The 20,032-nt window shown below is 41.0% G+C and overlaps 1 protein-coding gene across 1 annotated transcript in view; it reads right to left on the bottom strand.

Moving 5' to 3' along the window:
* Positions 1 to 17,152, bottom strand: part of bmp7b (bone morphogenetic protein 7b) — a 36,058-nt gene extending 18,906 nt beyond the window's left edge. Inside the window, exon 1 of the mRNA XM_024293913.2 lies at positions 16,419 to 17,152. Coding sequence (XP_024149681.1) covers positions 16,419 to 16,818 — 400 coding nt within the window. The 5' untranslated portion in view covers positions 16,819 to 17,152. The remainder of the gene's footprint in view (positions 1 to 16,418) is intronic.
* Between the last annotated feature and the right edge of the window lie 2,880 nt (positions 17,153 to 20,032).

Below are 20,032 nucleotides of genomic sequence, written 5' to 3'. Positions count from 1 at the left end.
TGGACACAAAATCAGCCATTTAACTGTCACCTTCTTTTATTTTAATTACTTTTGTTTCAAACTCCATTCCTGAAAGACATCATAGTTTCCGAATGCTAAATGGAGACCAGCAAAGAAAATACCGCACAGGGAAGGGGTGGACGCTTCAAGATGTTTATCCTATAAAGAGTAAAGACAGTTTGACCTCTTGGGTAACAGTGGCTTTCCACATTAGGGCGATTATCACGTTAGGAAACATCCTGGCTGCTAGAAAGCACACATGACATCATTCCCGTGGGACGTATTTCTACTGTAGGATCTGACAGAAGTGGTTCCCGAGGAAAGGGTCAGCGGAGTTTCACGCTGTAACTTATTCAAACACGGCGGCCATTAGCTTTCCGCACAGTGAACGCACATGTGAGCATGTGTGTGTGTTGGCCTACTCACCTCAAAGCCTGCGCTTGAGTAAACAAAACAACCACAGGATGAAAATCTTTACATTAAGGACTTGTGGTCAGACCAAAAGCTTTTTCTACTTGAAGGCCAAGACTGGAATTCATTCACAGCGGCTTCGCTAAGCTTTTTTCCCTTTTAATTCAACCACAGAAAAGACTTCCACTTTACATATATATTGCTGTTTAGGGTTTAACTTCAGAAGGCACCATAAACCTAATGCTACGTTCACAGTTGAACGCATGTTGAACCCATGGTGTTCACACTGGACTTTCAATACCAGATACAAGCACACGTCCACCACCTACAGTTGGAATAGGAGTAGAGGGAAAAGCTGAAGCGGAGCAAATCTTGTAAATCTCGCTCCAGACTTTTTCTTTCAGAGTTTTATGTCGATTTATGAAAGACTTGGCGTCATTTAATTAAAAAAACACAATTATTCAAGGCCCTGCGACAGACTGGCGACCTGTCCAGGGTGAACCCCGCCTTCGCCCATCAGTAGCCGGGTTAGGCTCCGGCACCCCGCGACCCCGAAAGGGACAAAGCGGACAAGAAGATGGATGGATGGACAATTATTCAATTCTCCTCTATGATCAATTTTCAAATGGCTGCATTTCAATGAAGTAAAGGAACGCCATCCATATTTCTCCACCAAATCCGAGTCCCTGACTAGCCAAAGCTCCATGTGCATTCAATGGCCGTGCCTTTTGTACGTAGAGCCCAAAAAAGGTTGTAAAAACATAGTTGCATAGCTATGTGTGAAAGTAAAGCAACATTCACACCTGAGAGAACTTTCTAAACACAGACTGGACAATCAGAGAGCAGCAGGAGGGGATTCTTCTTCTTTTGTATTGCTACTAGTGCTGTTTACTAGCACTAGTCCGCCAACCACAATTGGAATAATCTTGGTGCTATATGTCAAAGCCGTGCAAATCTGGTTAATCTTTCTCTAGGCTTAGTCTTTCACAGCTCAATTACTATATATGAAAGACGGGATGAATCCAAATTCTTCCCCTACCCCTCCAGTTGTAGGATTGTCTGAAATAGTTTTTTAAGGGGTAACCTTGGCGGCGGAGGGCTCTGCATTCCTCCCCCGCAAGGAGAAGCGCTTTTCTTTACATGGGTGCGCTCTGAAGCGCATAAATTTAGATTTAAATGTAAGAATTGACTTTTTGTTTTAGCATGACCTTCTTAAGGTTATAAAACCAACGTTTTTACGTATTTCTGAACGCTGACCGGCGGCGACTGATGACGTCATTAAGTGGCGTCGGAATTTGAAGACACTGTTTTTTCATAACTCTCCATTTAGAGAGCTTAAAGTGGGGATAGGGAGAAGCCGTAGGAGAAAAATTTCAATTTAGCCTTGGTGTCAAAACATTCCTTGTTTGCTGGGCACAAACCACAATTATTAATTTCTCCTTCACGGTCATGATACTTCCATATATTGAAAAGGACGCTACCCACATGTCACTACCAAACCTAAGTCTCTAATTGGTCAAAGTTCAGCTTTTTTTGTGATTTAGCAGTCAAAAGGTCAATTGGTTGAACTTCTGGCATGCAGTCAACAAACACCTGTCATGTATGTTATTCCCAAAATTGGACTTAAAAAATTGGGTAGCTTAACGTGACTGGTTGGAATGTGCTGGTTAAAGCCAAAATGTCCTATAGTTCCTCAAATGACAATAAGAAACTGATTGTAGAGGATAGTCAATGCTCACTAAAGAAAAAGTAATTAAAAAAAAAACATTCTTAAAGGCTTTATTGAAAAAAATTAATGCAATATGTAGCTAGATTTTATAGTTTTTACAGCTTAACAGTAGAGAACAAATAGATTTTTCATAGTAAACTGATGTATCCGAATGCCTAAATTGGCATTTTTTTTGAGTCTCAGACTGCAATATCCACAGCATTGTATTCATTAGCAATAGAACATCAAACTGTGAAATAGGGTTAAGAAATCTAAAGATTAGAAAATGTGAATGATAATAATAATAAAATAAACTTTCAAATAAAATTATGGATCACAGAATATTAAATCATGAATATGATTTGAGATTAGACATACCACATTAAAAATTCTGCTGGATCATTTAGGGAGCAACTGTGCTGCCAGAATAACAATAAATTCCACCTTAATCAGTCATTGTTCTGATTCAAAGTTCTGTGCAACAGGAGTCGAGGAGTGAAGAGCACGCCATGCCAAGTAGTGAGGAGTTGCTATGCGCTAATGTCACTCTGACCATCTGCATTTCCTCTCAAGTGCAGGACGGAACAAGTCGCAGACATGAAACCGCAGCCATTCAGTTTTACCCCACTCATCCACTCTTGCCCTCATCCCCTTGTTTTTGTGTTCTTTAATTTGGAGGCCACATGGGACCACACCCTGTTCATCCAGCCAAACCACCTCTTATTATAGACCTCAAGAAAATGTCACAGGCTACACTCTCATTGGCACAAACTATTTCAGATTTTCCGCTGCATCCCAGTGTGTGGCACCTTGTGCACAAATGACGGGCGCTTTGGCACCTTAATTTCAACAGCTTGTTGTTTGTTTATTTTTGTTTTTGTGTTTAATAGCAGCCTGTTCCTTCTTAAAATGAAACAGCTGTAGAAAGGGGTGGTGACGGCTGCACTCCAAACCAACAGCTGAAACCTACCACAGTTCCTTCAATCTTTCATCACTTATCATAATGTAACTTGTGCGCAGACATTGCTGCGTTTTTTACAAGGTTTGATTTGAAGCTTAAAGCCTGGTGAGGAATGTGGTCGGAGTTACGGGCTTCCGCTAACACAATCTTCCGCTTGGCGGGCGAACACACATGACACAGTGCAGCTGGTGGCTGGGTTGGTTAGGTGGCTTTAAAATAGTGTTTTATGATGCACAAGCACATGCAGAACTGCTGTGACACACAGCTTCCACATAGAGAAGACAGAATTGCACTGCGTTAAAGACACTCCAATGAAAATGGCGTTTTTAACAGGTTCTTGTAGCATTTTTCACATGATGGAGGACATATATAAATAAATAAAAATGAAAATGGAGTATTTCTTTATTCAAATCATGATGGAACAGGAGCAGATGAAAAAGTTTGTGATGTAGCAGCTGAAATGGGCGGGTCAAAGTCGTCTCCCTTCTCCACTCTAATTCTGATGCATATGTTGCAACCCAATATGTATGCAAAACTCTATCGGCTGCACCGCTGACGTCACCTGACGTCACTTCTTTCTTTGCCTATTTTACGACATGATAATCTCCCAACAATAACTCCGTGATCACAAAAATAAATGTTAGCACAACAACAGAAAGCTTCTCCTGACTGGATTACAGCGCCCAAAAAATACATAACTTTCATTACAGACAATGAAAAATCTCAATGATAGAATGACAAGGTTTGGAGTAATTCTATCCTAACATCCAAAGGCATACAATGACTGTAAAATGCTTTAATGAAGGTGACGCGACCACATAACTAGCGTAAAATATGATTTCGCGGATCTGACGTATGGTTTGCGCATGCAGGGAGAGCAACTAATAGTTCCGCATACAGATCAGGTAGTGACACCATCCACTTGCAGACAAATGGATCTATTAACGTCTCCATTTTCCTCGTCTGAATTGTCATCTGGCAAAGCTGTAGATGCTACACTAACACATTTGTGTTGCACTAACGTTAGCTTCAGCTCTTGAGGTGCCAGCTAGCGGGAGAGAGTGTAAACAGAGTTGATGGGAAATTGGCCGAGGCTAACTTCTCCCACAATTCTAATGACCACCTGTTGTTCTACATAAAATATGTCTTCAGAAACAACTGGCTTTTTGATTTTAGCTATAAACAAATAATCACAATTAAAAGACCACTGGGAACGATTTTACTATCGAAAAAGAAATATAGTTTGGGTTGGGACTTTAATGAAATCCATGTTTCTTCTTTTCTTTTGTCGTCTCTTTTTTCATCTACTACCCCCTCAACCCACTTTTTTTTCTCCTCTCTGCCCTGTCAGTGCCCCAATACCAAGGGGAAAAAGTGCTGTATTTGTTATCGCAGCAGCGGAGCTATTGGTCCCAGGATCTCCGGCTGTGCTCCGGCCCACATCTGCCCTCTCCGCTTCGCTGCTTGGTACCTGTCGTCATAGCAGAGCAAGGGAGGCTCACATGCAGCTGGCTGCTTGATAAGGCGAGGCCAAAGTAACCCAAATATTAAAACCAGTAAACGGACGAGTAACTACAATGTCCATTCTGTTAGCGCCTATTTCTCCTTGAGATTGAGAGTTACTGGTTCACATTTTGAATCACTTTATGCGGTTTTTGTATCTGCAACATGAAAGGGAAACTCGCTTTGAGGCTGAATCCAAGCACCAAGAGGAAACTTATCAGGAAAAAAAAAAAAAAACGAAGACGAGTCTTACATTCTTGGCAATGAAAGAGGTCAGTCCATCAATGAAGCTGAGCTGCAACACCTGCTGTTTTGTACATCTGGGCTTTTTGACCACCGGCCATATTGTCAAGTATTACCCGCTGTGTTTTTTCATCATCTCTCCCAGCGAGTGTCTCAGCCTGGCCAAGTGCTCTCAGCCTCTACTGTGAACATCCAGATGTCATTCTGGATTCCTGGGTTCAGCAGGTGAATTACAAATGGAAAAAAGCATAATTTTCCTGGATATTTCCTGCTGTGTACTTAGAACATAAAGCAAAAAAAGAGGGTTCCTTCTGTTTTTCTTTTTTTTGTTGGCCTTTCTGGTATTTATTTGCACAGCAGCCGTCCATGTAATACATCAAATTGTCAAGTGCTTTATGAAAAGTTACCTGATGGGAAGGTCGGGCTCTCTGTACCAACTGTTACATTCCTATGATTCTGCTCACTCCCCATTCAGCAGAAAGCAATAAAACATGCCCCCCAATAACACTAATTACCTCCAGAGACATTCCCTTTGGCCAAAATAGGAGTGTTCATGCATTTCTCTCTAGTCTTCTAAGTAAGCATGTACTTACACGTGTTTTCAGGGCACAAGAAGTGTACAAGGAAGCAGTTTCAGATAGCAGGAAGAAAGGCACAGAAACCATGTCAAGGACAGGCAGCACACCATCAACATACTTTTTTTTCTGTCCTTATCCGAGAAGTCTGCTCAACTGCACCTCAACTCAAACAATTCTCACACAGAAGTGTTTAAAACGGGGGTAAATGAGGGGCAGATTTACCGCCGTGCGAAACCTTTTAACTCAACGAGTGCCTGTGTGTGGATGTATGAGAAAGGAGAGTGAAAAAACAAGCAAAAGAACATGAGAAAGTGTTGAAATGTTTTATGTCTGGGAGCGCAGGAGGGTTAAACCTCTGGGGAGGTGAAGGCCTGAGCAGGAGGTTGGAGACAAAACACCGTCCAACACTGCTGGGACCGCACGATGACTGAGTAATTAAGGCTAGCAGGCTGGTGCAGATAATCGATACCGCTGCTCGGGGAGGACCGGCAGGAAAGTTCGGCATCAGAAGATCCGATGTGCGGAACAGGTTGGAGAAAGTTGAGGTAAGGAGACTTGCTGGATTCTGAGAAGATAAAGTTTCTCTGCACAGCTGCTTTGGCCTGCATACAGAGGAAAACATCTGTATTAACCTCAGCACCACAAGCACCCTACTGTGGAAAGGAATGCAAGCAGCAATGAAAGGAAGGGTGGGGAGAGAATGAACATGAGAGACAAATATGATTTTAAAAAATACACACCGGACCGTCTTACCGGAGAAGACACAAGATTTCTGGCTATGAAAGCAGAGCTTTGTGCAATCGTGAGAAAGCAAGAGTTGGTGACACAATTCAGTTTGAAAGCCAAGGCCTCTAATGTATCCAAACTAATTTGCCAGTTTGTTGTTTCTTCCGCTCTCTGTCCTCTGTAATCTTGTTATTACGTACAACAAAGTGGAAAGAGTGTGTTCCAGCTCCTATAGAAGCCCATGAACGCTTGAGGGCCTGGAGGCGTCCGGTTAGGTCACCAGCCTGATACAGATGGAAATGACATGTTTAGTACCACATCCATGCCCTAATTCTGACTACTCTCATTCCAGTCTGAGATCACCGGGTCATGTGCACAAACCTGACGTGACAAAGCTCTGTAAAACGGTGTTAAAAACCTTAAGTGGGAATTGTCTCAGAATACAGCAGGAATGACGGGAGGAAAACGGAGAATCTTTGATTGTTTACTGCTTGGAACTAAGTAGATGTATGCCATCTGGACCTGATAAACAGCAGCACAATACTGAACTGTTAAACGCTCCCTGGAAGCACATGTTTTCCAGTGGCTCAGTATTTATTCACTTAAATGTTTTTTTTATAGCATTTCTGTGAGTCCAGTATCATCCGTAAACACCGCCATCAGCAACCTACATTTAGGGAGCCACTTCCAATGAAACTCCATGTAAACGCGTGCTATCCTGTTTCGAGCTTCCCGGGTTCAAGTGTAGCTACGCAAGTTTTTACGATCGTTTTTGGCTCTATGTACAAAATGTTTGAACCCGTTGCCAGTTAAACCAGTTCGAGCTTTGACTAATAAGAGATTTGAATTTGGTAGTGCCCTTGGAAATGTGCGTTTAAGCCACAGACTGTAGAAAACAATGGGGTGTTTTCAACCCCTCCCCCCTCTCATGTTCCAAATAGGAAGTACCTGCTGGTTTCAAGAAGGCCAAAATCCCATAGACTTCCATTGAGAAATTACATTTTATTTGTCATAATTCTTTGATTCTTTGTTCTTTCTAATCCTATTTTTTTTTTTTGTAAAGATATTTTTTCTTTATTGCAAGTTATCAACTGACCAATCAGATGCCTCAGTAAAAGTATGTGGTCGAATGTTTCACAGATTCTCCCGAGCTGCTTTCAATGGGAGGGGTGTGGAGTTCGAACATGCCGGAACAAGCTCTTTTGTGATTGGCTACAGGAGTTTGTCTAAAAACGTGACTCAAACAGATTAATAATCACTATTATGGATACAAAATGGTGGCGGACAAACAGGAAGGGTGACGTCAACACCCTGATATGTCCAGTAAATAATATGTCAATGGTTTAAGAGTCCAACTCCAAGAAAAGTCTATGAAAACACACATATACAAGCGTTACAGGCTTTTTGTGATCAAGTGTAGCTGCATAAATTCATTTTCAGCTCTATGTACAAAATGCATGAATTCGTGTTACCAGCTTAACCAACTTCGACCAATTGGGGACTCGGATTTGGTAGTGCACTCAGCAACAAACTCCAATGAAAATCTATGTAAATGCATGTTAACAGCGTTTCAGGTTTGTGGTGTTCAAGGGCAGCTATAAGTTTATACAATAATTTCCAGCTCTACATATAAAACGCATGGACACATTTGCCAGCAAACCAGACCAAACTTTGACTAATCAGGGATGTGGATTTGGTAGTGTTTTCGATAACATGCTTTTAAGTTACCACTTTCAATGCAAGTTTATGTAAATATGAATTCACATATGTATAGCTTCTTGTATTTAAATGTAGCTTTGCAAGTTTTTACACTAAGCAGCTGTAATTGCAATTTTGCACATACCCAGCCATGATCACTTCCTGGTTTTGTCACCAGGTTGGACAGGGAGAGACAGACATGCATCAGTGCGAAACAATGCAACTGTGCACGGACAAGAATATGTGACAGGCAGATAACAGAACACACTGGTGTGTAATAACTCAAAAATGCTGTGATAACAGGAGAAAACGGGGAAACGGATCATACTCTCAGTTGCAGGAAAACTTGGGAACTGGACCTCTTAGATTTACTTCACAAATTAGTGAGCTGAACAAGTATTTATTGGAGGAAAAGAGTTGTTATGTCCATAAAAATAGCTCTTTCACACTAAAATAACCTGGCAGGTGTGATATGAATATATTGCCAAAGAAAAAAGAAAAACTTCACACCGTAGCTGGATGGGTTTGTTTTTAACATTGCACTAGATGGAAGCAAAGCACTCCTTCTGGAAAAGGTAACACTGGTTTTCTATTCAAGGAACTTTTTCCCAAAACAAGGCATAACCAGAATTAAAGGAGGAGAAAAATAATAATTTGAATATTATTTATTCATAGAAGTCTCTACTTCCGCTCTGCAAACTTATTACAAATAACATTTTTTTTTTTTTTTGCAATTCCAATTTCATTTATACCAAGAAAATGAACTTTGGATGCATTGATACTTTGATACCTGACAGATAAAATTCCCTTTTATCTGAATTAAAATAGAGGGAACTGTCTAGAAAAACAGATTAAACATTTTCCAACCTTTTGTGGTTCAATTTTATTCACGCCAAAGCCTTGTGGTGTTTTCTTCCATTCAAAATGCACAGTATTTACTCTCTTTTACTGTGTTCTGCTCATTTATTCTACCTGTAAAAATGCATTTGCTTTCACACTCTCCCAGAACCACATGGGGAAACCAAGACCCTCATAGTAAAGCGTCTCAGAGTTTTATCATTTGGTCTGTCCCAGAAGTTAGCTGAGCTTTGGCTCATGACAAAAACAAAAAGCATACGATCCAAAGTGAATAGGATGTGATTCACTTTCCCCACGATTCAGTTCAAACCTCAATTTTTGGGTCACAGTTTTGTTTTGGTTCGATATATGATTTGTGAATTACAGAACCACAACAAAAATCTTAAAATTCAGAAAAATGTTTTAATTAATTTGCTAAAAAGTAAGTTACAGTGAAGAAAAACCTTTCAGCTGGCTCATATTAACTGGGGTATGTAGCAAAAAAACAATAAATCCTTCTTAAATTCAGCACAACTGTTTAAAGGGACCATATCATGATTTTCTTAAGTCTTTCAGAGTAAACTATGTCCATATATATGATCTATGAGGCTCCGCCTTTCGCTCCCTTTTTATAACTTTATTAACTAAATTTAAGATTCTGAGAAGCTCTGGCTATGAATGTTTCTTTTCTCTTTGAAGCATAATCAATCTCCTTATGGAAAATTATTTTCTTTCGTTTCTTGGAGAAACAACACCTTTCCGTATACTCAATAATCCATGTTTAAACTAGTTCTCCCGATGTGTTGCTCCCTTTCTCCGCCAGGAAATAGTCTGCTCCCTTTCTCCTGCTGTCTTCCCAATATCCTCATCTGCTTGTGCCTTTCTTGGATTCCTTCAGGATCCATCCCAACATGTCGTGCAGATTCCTCACCAGAATTGTTCTTTGGCGTGTGCCACCGCATGAAGTTGGAATGCTAAATCAAATGAGCGTTTCCTAAATGCCCAAAAAGTTGATTTTTCATGGTATGGCCCCTTTTACACTTTCAGCGTAAGCATACTGGGATGCTGTAAGGATGTAATGATTCACTTTCCCCATGATTCAGTTGAATGGTGTAACATACGGTTTTAACCCGAGAATTGTGACATCCATAATGAGCACCAAAAATCCCAGTGCAAAAACACCCTCTTGTTTACAGTCTGTTTGATGCTGATCAGCTAATTCAAGTGAATTCAGATTCTGACTGACTGCACCAGATCCAGATAATCAGCAGCAAGAACAGGAAAACAGGAAGGATGGTGGCTCCTGTGCTCAAGGGTTGGCCAAAACTGGTCTACATCATTGTAATACATTTAATAAAAATAAACATATGACCCAACTCTCACCCTTATCTCAGATCAATGACAGGATAAAACTCCACTGATCTGGAGTCGAGCTGTTGCTTCAACTGTAACATGCTGTGTTGCATGAGAACAGGAAACAAGGACGCTGTAGCTAACTCCTCTTTTGATAACATCTTACGGTAAAAGACTTGGTTCCCAGTCTCTTTTATACACACACGTGCACACAAGTACACAAGCACAGGTGATAATAGTGTAGTCATTCAGGACTCAAACTGCAGACATCCAAAACACAGCTGTTTCCTTTTAAATGTGAGAACTTTAATATCATCTGACTGGTTGGCTGAGGATGACAGTAATGTAGGCTATAATAGTGGGCAAACCTGCAATTGATTTGAAAGAAACTGCTTAAACTGACAGTGGCTGGTGGTAACCACTGCCAGAGACTATAGTAAACACTCATTAAGGACAGACTCAGGGTGTTAGGTTGGGTGGCCATCCTCAGGATTTGGGTGTTACATTGGGCTGCTGGCATATTATCATGACATTTGGAACACACGCCCAGTGCTTGAGTGACCTGGGCTGCATGCTCTAGGGTGCAATTTAAAAGTATGCCGTAAGCCATTTACTCAGCTGGGCTTTAAAAACTGATGTCACTCACAGAGAGGATGTCCCTGACCTGCAGGTCTGTCCCAAAAAATCTGGACCCACCCAGCTAGACTTAGAAAATTAGAGGACAGTCGGCAAACAGGAGAATAATTTATTAAATTACCATTCCGATCCTCTTCTCGTGTATTTTACAAATGTCTCCGGTGGTCTTTTAATTATGTTTATGACATTTTTAGCCAAAATCAAAAAATCTGCATCATTTTCTAGAACATAGTTTCTGCAGAGCGGCAGTAGTTCATTGGGAATTTGACTCTGGGTTGTGGACAGGAGAGTTGGCTCAGAGTAGGCCCGCCCCCATTACCCATCACCCCTCTCTTTACTATATCTCCCACTAGCTTACAGCCCCTCACACCTCCCAACCTAACATTACTGGTCCCACAAAAATGGTGACCAACACCAAAGCTATCCAGTCGTACAGTTTGGAGCCAGATACCATACATGGATCTATTGTCTGCCAGTGAATGCATCAGAATGTATTGGAGCAGGGAGCTAGTGGCCCACCTAGTCATCTGCTTCTGATTCTAACAAAGAAATACTCAAAAACACAGTTTGGAACTTCGGACTTGTGCTCTAAGACCCAATTGTTTGTAAGAAGCTTTAGTGCCATCTCTACCCTGAAGATCAAGTCCCACGTAACGGGGATGCCAGAGACCAACACCCCAATACGTCTGTTTCTTCTCTCTTTCAGCACTTTGGTACAAAAAGTTGTCTTCTACAAATGTACAGTTACAGTTTGCATGACAAAATGTGTCTAAGCTCTAGAAAAAGAACTGCACCCAATACATTTCTACTCTTGTAGGTTTGCATGAGCCGTGCAGTGACTGCCCTTTCCTATCTCCCCTACTTGATGTCGGCAACACGTGGCCAGGAACCTGAACGTATGAGGGTGGGTTATCCTCCCTCACAGAGAAAATAAGGCATGTCCTCATTGAAGGCCATCTCAGTGCAGAGAGATGTAGAGGGGAGATTCGGCAGAGACAATCTCATATCTTTACAGCTTGGGCCCAAACTCAAAAACTCCACTCACCCCAACAGACCAGGTATATCAGAGACTATACGTCCAGATTATGGGAGTGGAGAGGATGTCGAGGCCTACCACCCTTCCTGACCTCAACTCTTTTAAACATTTGCGGGATCAATTTAGGTGGGCTGTTCGTGCCAGAGTGACGGACACAATCACGTTAATCATGCGATCTGCTAAACACCAAACAATTGAAGAAGAAGTTGTTTGGGATTTCCAGAGAAGGTTTAGATCATTTCTCATGGGACAAACAAACATATCCAGCTCTGCTGCTCATCATACGCATGTTTCCTATAATCTGGCACTGTTTTAGAGACCCACACTGATGGAAATCTTGATTTAGGGTTTTTAACATGTTCTTGTAGAATTTTTATCATGATGGAAGACATAAAGACAGTAGTTTTAAAATTGTATTCATTCATTGTGAATTGGGAGCAGACAAAAAAAAAGCCATGGGAAAAACGTAGGTGTTAGCTACAAGCTCCCTGTTTTATTCTGATGCGTCCACTTGTAGACAAATACATCCAGTTGTTGTCCGAGTTGATATCTGGCTTCAAATTGTATGTCTGGATAGTGCCAATATTGCTTGCCATTTTTGTTGTACTGGTAATATTAGGTTGGGGGTGTGAGGGGCTGTAAGTTAGCGGGAGAGAGTGAAAACAAAGGGATGATGGGAAATCAGGCAGACTTATCAGTGCCAACAAGTGAACCTGCCACTCTATAGAAACTATGTCCTAGACAACAACACATTTTTTAAAATTTTGTCTAAAAATGGCATAATCATAACTAAAAGACCACTGGGAACATGTTAGATCAAAATATATTTGAGTGAGACTTTAATGACTAAATAACAAGTTTTCCAACATAATTTTTTCACTACAAAAATATTCTACGAAACACATTTTTCCTTTTTGTGTATTTGAAGTGATTTGGGGACCTTGAGAATGCAGACTAGGCTTGCCTCAAAGAATGAAACAGGGTACAATGTTTTGCTACTTGTGGATTTTTAATTATGGAGACAAGGAGGCTTCTGAAGGCCAGCTTGTTTTTTCTCCCCGAGATATCCCAAATAAGAAAACGCTCCACAGAAAGCACATGTGGAAAGCGATACCCATCTCCGTCTTCTCTGTGTCCCTCTCTGCCTCTCACGTGAAAGATCCTGAAACAGCGTCCTGCTGTTTTGAATCAAGCCGCTTTGACAAATATTTGATGGTATCACATGAGACTCAGGAACTAACCCAACAATGAAGCCTGCTGACATTTTTAACACGTGGCAGGAAGGAATGACAAATGCCCACTTTGTATCCAAATACGTGACATTTATGTGAATGCTGAACCTGAGCAGAAGGCCGAATCATTTCATTAACTGCGTGACATGAAGACAGGAGAAACTTCCTGTAAGGTTTGTGGTAGAAAACTCTAAATGTTCTCCAGATGTACCCAACTCAGGGCCTTACAAGGCTAACCATATCTATTGTCACTCAGAAGAACCCCTCGACTTCATCAGAGGGAGAGCAGCCTTGGGCTTTGACTTTGTGAGTTTCTGTGGTTGAATCCATCTGTATTGCAGGCTGTTGAAAATAGTCACAATGCAGCAGCTCCCACAGTAATTACCCAGTGCAGCGGAGAAGCCAGTGTCACCTCCCTCTTTTTTGCCTCCAACAATGATCCTTAAAGGATTTGAGTACCAACTTCCAAATAGAAATCACTTCTTAAAGACCCACTCCGATCATATTTTGATCTATTTTAGAAGCGTTCCCAGTGGGGTTTTATAATTATGATTATGCAGTTTTTAGCCAAAATCAGAAAATGTATGTCATTTCTAGAACATAGTTTCTGCAGAGCTGTAGTAGTTTACCTCTGAGTTGTGGGCGGGACTGTTAGTGTGGATTAACCCTCCCCCCACTTCCCAACATCCATCTGTTTACACTCTCCTGCTAGCTTACACTCCCAAGCTAACGGAGCAACACAAATGGCGAGCAATATTGGAGCTATCCAGAAAAACCGTTTTGAGCCAGATTAGTTTGGAGAAGGAAAACAAAGACGTTCACCAGGGGTGTCCAACTCAATCCCACAGGGGGCCAAAATCCAAAACACACTTTAGGTTTGGTGCCGAAAAGAACAAGCATTTATTGAACACACTAAACAACATTTTTAAAACTTTAAAAACATAACTTTTTAACACTGACCGGACCTCGGGATGCAGCCAGTACCGTAACCCCGGGCTTACACCGCTAGCACTACGGCTCCAATGCGAGCGCCGCAGTCTTTCCGTAACTTTTAAAGTGCGAGAGGAACTCCCACTGCAGGCGTTCACGTCCTGCGTCTGCGGACCGGCCTCTGTGTCGCTGCGAAACCGTTTCGTTGGGTTCAAATTTTGATGGACGACGCAGCTGATCTGCAGCACTTTTTGTAAAGTTGTGGCTATTCATGCTTAAACCGGCAACCAGGCGAGCGAATGTAAAGTGTATCCTGTATATTTTCAAATTAAAATAAAATTTCCGCCGAACTGGCCGGTTTCAGCGTGTCGTAAACATTACGTAATTTATGGATTACTTAAAGTGTGTTGCAGCACAGCGTTGTCAATCGTAACCATGATCGACGAGAAGCTGATCATAGAGATCCAGCACTACTCTGTCCTTTCTACGCAGACAAAGAAGTGTTCTAGAATGACTGGAGATCGATTGCAAGTGAGTTTGCAATCTCGCGAGATCAACAGTAGAGCCTGTAGCTGGAGCAGCAGCCAGTGTAAGCCATCGTCTGTAGCTAGTCCGCTCCCGCAACGCAACGGAGTCGTGACGCTAGCGGTGTAAGCCCGGGGTAACTCTGACTAGTCCATGTCTGGTAAAATGTCCGGAACCAGAAGTGATCTGCGTCGGGTACCAACTGTCCAGTTCTGGGTTAAGGTTGGGGTTAGGTTAGCAGTGTGGTTCACGTCCCAGTACCAGACCGGTACTGGTTTGCGGCCCAGAGGTTGGGGACCCTTTATTTAATTGGACCTAAAAAGTTGGGGACACCCAAAACGTCAACTTTTGACATGGAGGATCCGTAATAAAACGTCACTATTTGACAACTTGGGAATGAGAATGTGTTGCAAAACTTCACCAGCTCCAGATAACATCAAGCCTTTAATAATAAAAATGTAAAATGATCTGGTGGCCAGATCCGGCCCCCGGGCCTTAACTTTGACACATGTGACGTACATCTAGTCATCTGCATTTGGAGCGGAGCAGGGAGCTTACGGAATGCTGTTGTAGGTCCTACGAATCACCTACAAAGGTCCAATTCCTCCCTTCCCCTTCATTTAGCCCTCCAAATGGAGAGTTGTGAAAAAAATAATGTCTTATAATTTGTACGTCACTTTCAATTCATGACATCATCAATAATTGCTGGTCCACTAGCTTTAGCGCAGAGCTCCCATCGCTCAAATATACATTACAACAGTGGTTTTGTAATTTTAAAAAGGTCATGCTACAACAAAAAAAATCATTACTAATATTTAAATGTGAACTTCTGTGGTTCAGAGCGTGCCCATGTAAAGAAAAGCGCTTTTGAGCGCGACGCGGTTTACCCTCGCGACGGTGGGCTTTATATCCCTCTGCTTGGAGGGTCAGATTTTAAAACATATATATATATATATATATATATTATGGACACACTTGCACTAAAAATGCCCCTTCAAATGGAGGGGGAGGGAGAATGAAAGATTTCAGATTGGGCCAAACTTTTTCCAACAACAATTTTTTGTCTTCTTCTGATTCAAAACAATTTGAAAATATAAAAATACTCAGAAATGACATTTTAATGTGAATTTTCTAAATATGTGTCATCCATCATGAGAAAAATGTCACAAGAACATGTTAAAAACAAGAAAGATCAGAGCGTGTATTAAAAAAAAGAAAGAAAGTTGGATCATAAAAGTGTCATTTGATTACTCCACTACTCAAAAATCAATTTGTTTTTTTGTTTGTCTTCCACCAAATCAATATCTTGCATCTGCTCAGCTGAAAAGAACACTTAACTAATGTTGCATACATTATGAGTTGGGAACACTTTCATTTGGCAGCATAATGTGACTTTCGTTCTACTTTTTGTTCAATCAGATTAATTTCACTTCAAAGTTCTGAGTTCAGATGATTATTGACCGGCATTATTCCGCCGGTCTGTTTGTCCATGGGGGTTTCTCCAGATTAGAATAAAGGGAGGACCCGGTGCACTTTGAACCCACTCTGCTGTTGACTTACTCATTCTTTAGATAACACATGAGTGATGTATTAGCTGCTCCTCAGACCTTCATCTGCAGGAGAGCACCTGAACATTACTTGGGCAGCACAGCTGTTTAACAAAGGAGCTTTTTGGAATGTGACACTCCTGGTCTTAGCTGGGTAACTGCACCCACTTGCGTGTCAACTCAGTCATTGTGCTCATGAATGGGCGCAGGTGGAAGAGCAGAAAATGAGAAAATAAAAAAAGTTTTTCCTTTTTTTTGTTGTTCTTGCTTTTCACTTATAAGCAGTGCCATTGCAGTAATTGTGCAAATACTTCTGACTCATAATACAGAAGAAAGTTGCTGCAATTTCACAAACAGAAAAACAACTTTTCTCAAATGTGGTCAAATTATTTTATGGTTCATGAAGGCTAAACATTTACATATATTGATGTTGAGATCAATAATATTGGGTTGAGTTGTGTTTACAGTTATTTAATTGGTCAAAGGGCTCTTACCTAAATTCACGAAGCTCATAACCATGTCTGCGTCGTTTAAGAAGTTGTTGTCTTGCAGGCTGGCTAAAGGAGGGCCCTGGGTGGTAAAGAAGGGCCTATAGGGATAGGAATATCTGTCCTCGTCTCCGCCCGTGGACATGGCATTATACAAGTCCAGCATGAACATCGGGGCGGCGTTGTGCTTCCCGTGGATGTTGGGTCGCGGCCGGTGCGGCAACCCGAGGATGGACAGGATCTCCCGCTGCATCTCCCGGCGCTCCTGGCTCTTCAGCCGGCGGTGGATGAAGCTGGAGTGGAACTCATTGTCGAGCGTAAAGTTTGTAAAAACTGTGTCTGCGAGGACGCAAAAGCTCCAAACTAAGAGCAGAGCCGGCGCGCGTCTATCCAGACCCGGTGCCATTGTGCGTCCGTGCGTAATTGCGCCCAGATCTGTCCACCGAAACTCTCAAAACTTGAAGCCAAAAAAAAAAAAAATCCTGTCAGTGTTTCAGAATCCAAAACCCTTCATGTTGAGGGACGTCCAAATGACACATCCACCCACGGACAGATTACTGAATGCGTAATTCAAAGGGGGACGTTTGCGTTCGCGTGGACTGAAGTCCTCACACAAAACCTGCGGTCAAAAGCCACCATCTGTGCTGCAGCCTGCAACTGCAGAGAGGAGACTGAGAGCACACGCGTTTGACTGGGAAAGTTGTGAGGAGGCGCTAAATGAAGTGCTGGGAGGAGCAGGAGGAGGGGTACAGAGAAAGAGGGGGGTTTTGTTGTCTGTGTACCTGGAATTCAACAAGTTTGGCTTTGGAGGAATGTATGTTGGATACCTAATAATCATATTTCTCAAAAGTGAAAACGTACACAAACAGCATGTTTTGTATCAAAAACTCATCCTCACAGGGGTTGCCATGGCTGCTGTAAAGGTGAGCGACCTGCAGGTGCAGCAACACCTGGAAACTAAACTCACTTGTCCTTTAAAACCACAAGGGCAGTGTGCAGACCAGCAGCTGCCATGCCCTGCTGCACTTCTGAAGGCGCTCCAGCTTGCTAGAGAGCAGGAAGTTTGTGACAAAGGCAAAAGTGCAGACTGTAGGGAAGAGAGAGGTGCAGATGTTTGGCAGCTGCCTTACTTCCCCATCTGTGCCCCTGGCACCGGCACCTCTTAAACACAGCCTCTTAATGGAGTGCCCCTTATCTTTTTTGTCAAGGTTCTGTAGATCAGGGGTGTTGAACTCAATCAGACAAGGGGCAAAAATCCAATACACCTTAGGTCGTGGGCCGAACAGGATAAACATTTATTGAACACATTAAAACTAAATTTATAAAACTTTAATCCATAATTTTTAGCATAATTATGTACTAGAAATATAGCATTACCGTGATAATGGTGGTGTGAATGCTGTAAGCTGAATTTGACCGCTGAAGATGCTAGTGCTGATAAATGAAGATGCTTTAGTTGATAGCTAAAAACGCTGAAGCCAATAGCCAGCTAAAATATTAGCTAAATGCCAAATATCTTAAAAAAAAAAAAAAAACTTTAGTCAAAACAGCTAGCATGTAGCTGGAAAAAATAGCTAAACTTCCAAATAGTCAAAAAATTGAAAAAAGACTAAATTATTCAAATCAGCTTGCATGTAGCTGAAATATTAGCTAAAACAGCCCAAAAAAATCTTAGTAAATGCCAAAAATAGTCCAAAAAGCTCACAGAATGCCAATTTTTAAAACTTTAAAATCATAACTTTTTAACATAATTATGAATAATAAAAACACAGGAATATCAATCCTGAATAAATCAACGTAAACATTAAACAACTTTCAATATTCTACTCTTCATAAAAATAAATTTTGTCAAAATTATGCAAGTTAAAAATAAGCACAAGATAGCATCGGGCCATTATTAACAATAAAATAAAAGGATCTGGAGGGCCAGATATAATTACCCTGAGGGCCGGATCCGGCCCCCGGGCCTTGACTTTGACACATCTGTTGTAGATGGACCAGAAAAGTCCCACAAAGGTAGCAAAACAAGAGGTGCGCCTTATTAACCTTTGGGGCTTATATTCATTCTTGCTATAGTTTGGAAGTTTAGTTATATAAAGACCCACTTTAATGAAAACTGTCTTTTTTATGTTTTTTTAGTAACATGTTTTTATGTAATTTTTCTAGTGATGGATGACATTTTTTTGTCACATTATTTTTATTTATTGAATTTCTCAATAGAAGAAAACAAAATCAGAATTACGAAAGTAATGAAAGGTGGCCATATATTTTCTAATTATTCCTCTTTGTCTATTAAAACATATGTAATTCTCTCTAAAGGGACACCTGACAACATTTGTTGGAACCATTGAGTGATGCTCGGACTGGAAGTGTTTCTCCAGCGTTTGGCACTACAGATTTTTGTATGACTCAAGCTGAGATTTATGAACGCTCTTTCCCCTTTGTTATAGTTGTGTATCTTTGGAAATATAAAATAATTTTGGCATCTGGAATATTGTTGTTGTATTTATTTAAATCTGCTGGTGTCATATGTGTACGCATTAACCTTTTTTACTGGATTCATTTTAGTCTCGAACTTATCATGAGCAGCAGCACAAGCCTCATCCAATTTCTCCTTTGTAATTTGTTTTTGGAGATTTTCTTTTCTGATATTTACTTTGTATTGTGAATTTCTGTTTGAATTTAACAAAAACAAATGATAAAACTCAGAAATTGTATTTTTTTTTAGAACTCTCACCATAGATTTTTCTAAAGTTGTGCATTGTGGTTTGTTTAGGTTATTCTGTGTTGTTTTAACAAAGTTTATGGCCTAGAGAATTTTATAAAAATGCTTTTTACTCAACTCGTATTTAGTTTTTACCTCCTCAAATGACATCATAACATCAGAATTTGTCAAATACAAGTCCCGAATGGTGGAGGGACCTTTTGTTGCCCATAGTATTTCAAGAAAATTAAGCTAAACATTGCATTTCTGAGTAGTACTTAATTGGAATCATTGTAAATCAGGAGTATATACAAAAATGCCATATAAAGAATGGCTTATTTGGCTCCGCCCCCTTTCGGATGCATCCACTTGTAGACAAATAGATCCTCTTACGTCTTTGTTTTCCTCATCTGAGCTGGTATCTGGATCCAAACTGAACTGCTGGATAGCTCCAGTATCGTTTGCCATTTTTGTTTCACTGGTAATGTTAGGTTGGGGTTGTGAGGATGTGTGCAAGCAAGCAGGGGGAGAATGTAATCAGAGAGCTCTCAGCAATAGATTGGGGTTGCTTTGCAGCATTGGTTCTGCCCACAACTCAGAGAAAACTACAGTTTTTTTATTATTTTGGCAAAAAAAACATATTTATAACTAAAAGACCACTGGGGAGGCTTTTAAAATAGATCAAAAGATGATCGGAGTGGAACTTTAATGATGACAGACTTCAATAGAACATCAAGGATAAAAAAGGTTGAGTCTTGAGGTCTTCCGCAGTTAATTCTGCTCATTTTCCTGTCTGTTTAAAGTGGCTGTTTGTGCCTTCAAAGGCTTCAAAGGCCCCTTATTTCCAAAAACAACCAAGTGGCTTGAAGCACCGGAACACACATTCTGCCCTATCCCACTTTTTTTTTTTTTTTTT

This window comes from Oryzias melastigma, linkage group LG7 (genome assembly GCF_002922805.2).
Source record: "Oryzias melastigma strain HK-1 linkage group LG7, ASM292280v2, whole genome shotgun sequence".
Classification (NCBI taxonomy): Eukaryota; Metazoa; Chordata; class Actinopteri; order Beloniformes; family Adrianichthyidae; genus Oryzias; species Oryzias melastigma.
This window is presented reverse-complemented; position numbering and strand designations above follow the sequence as displayed.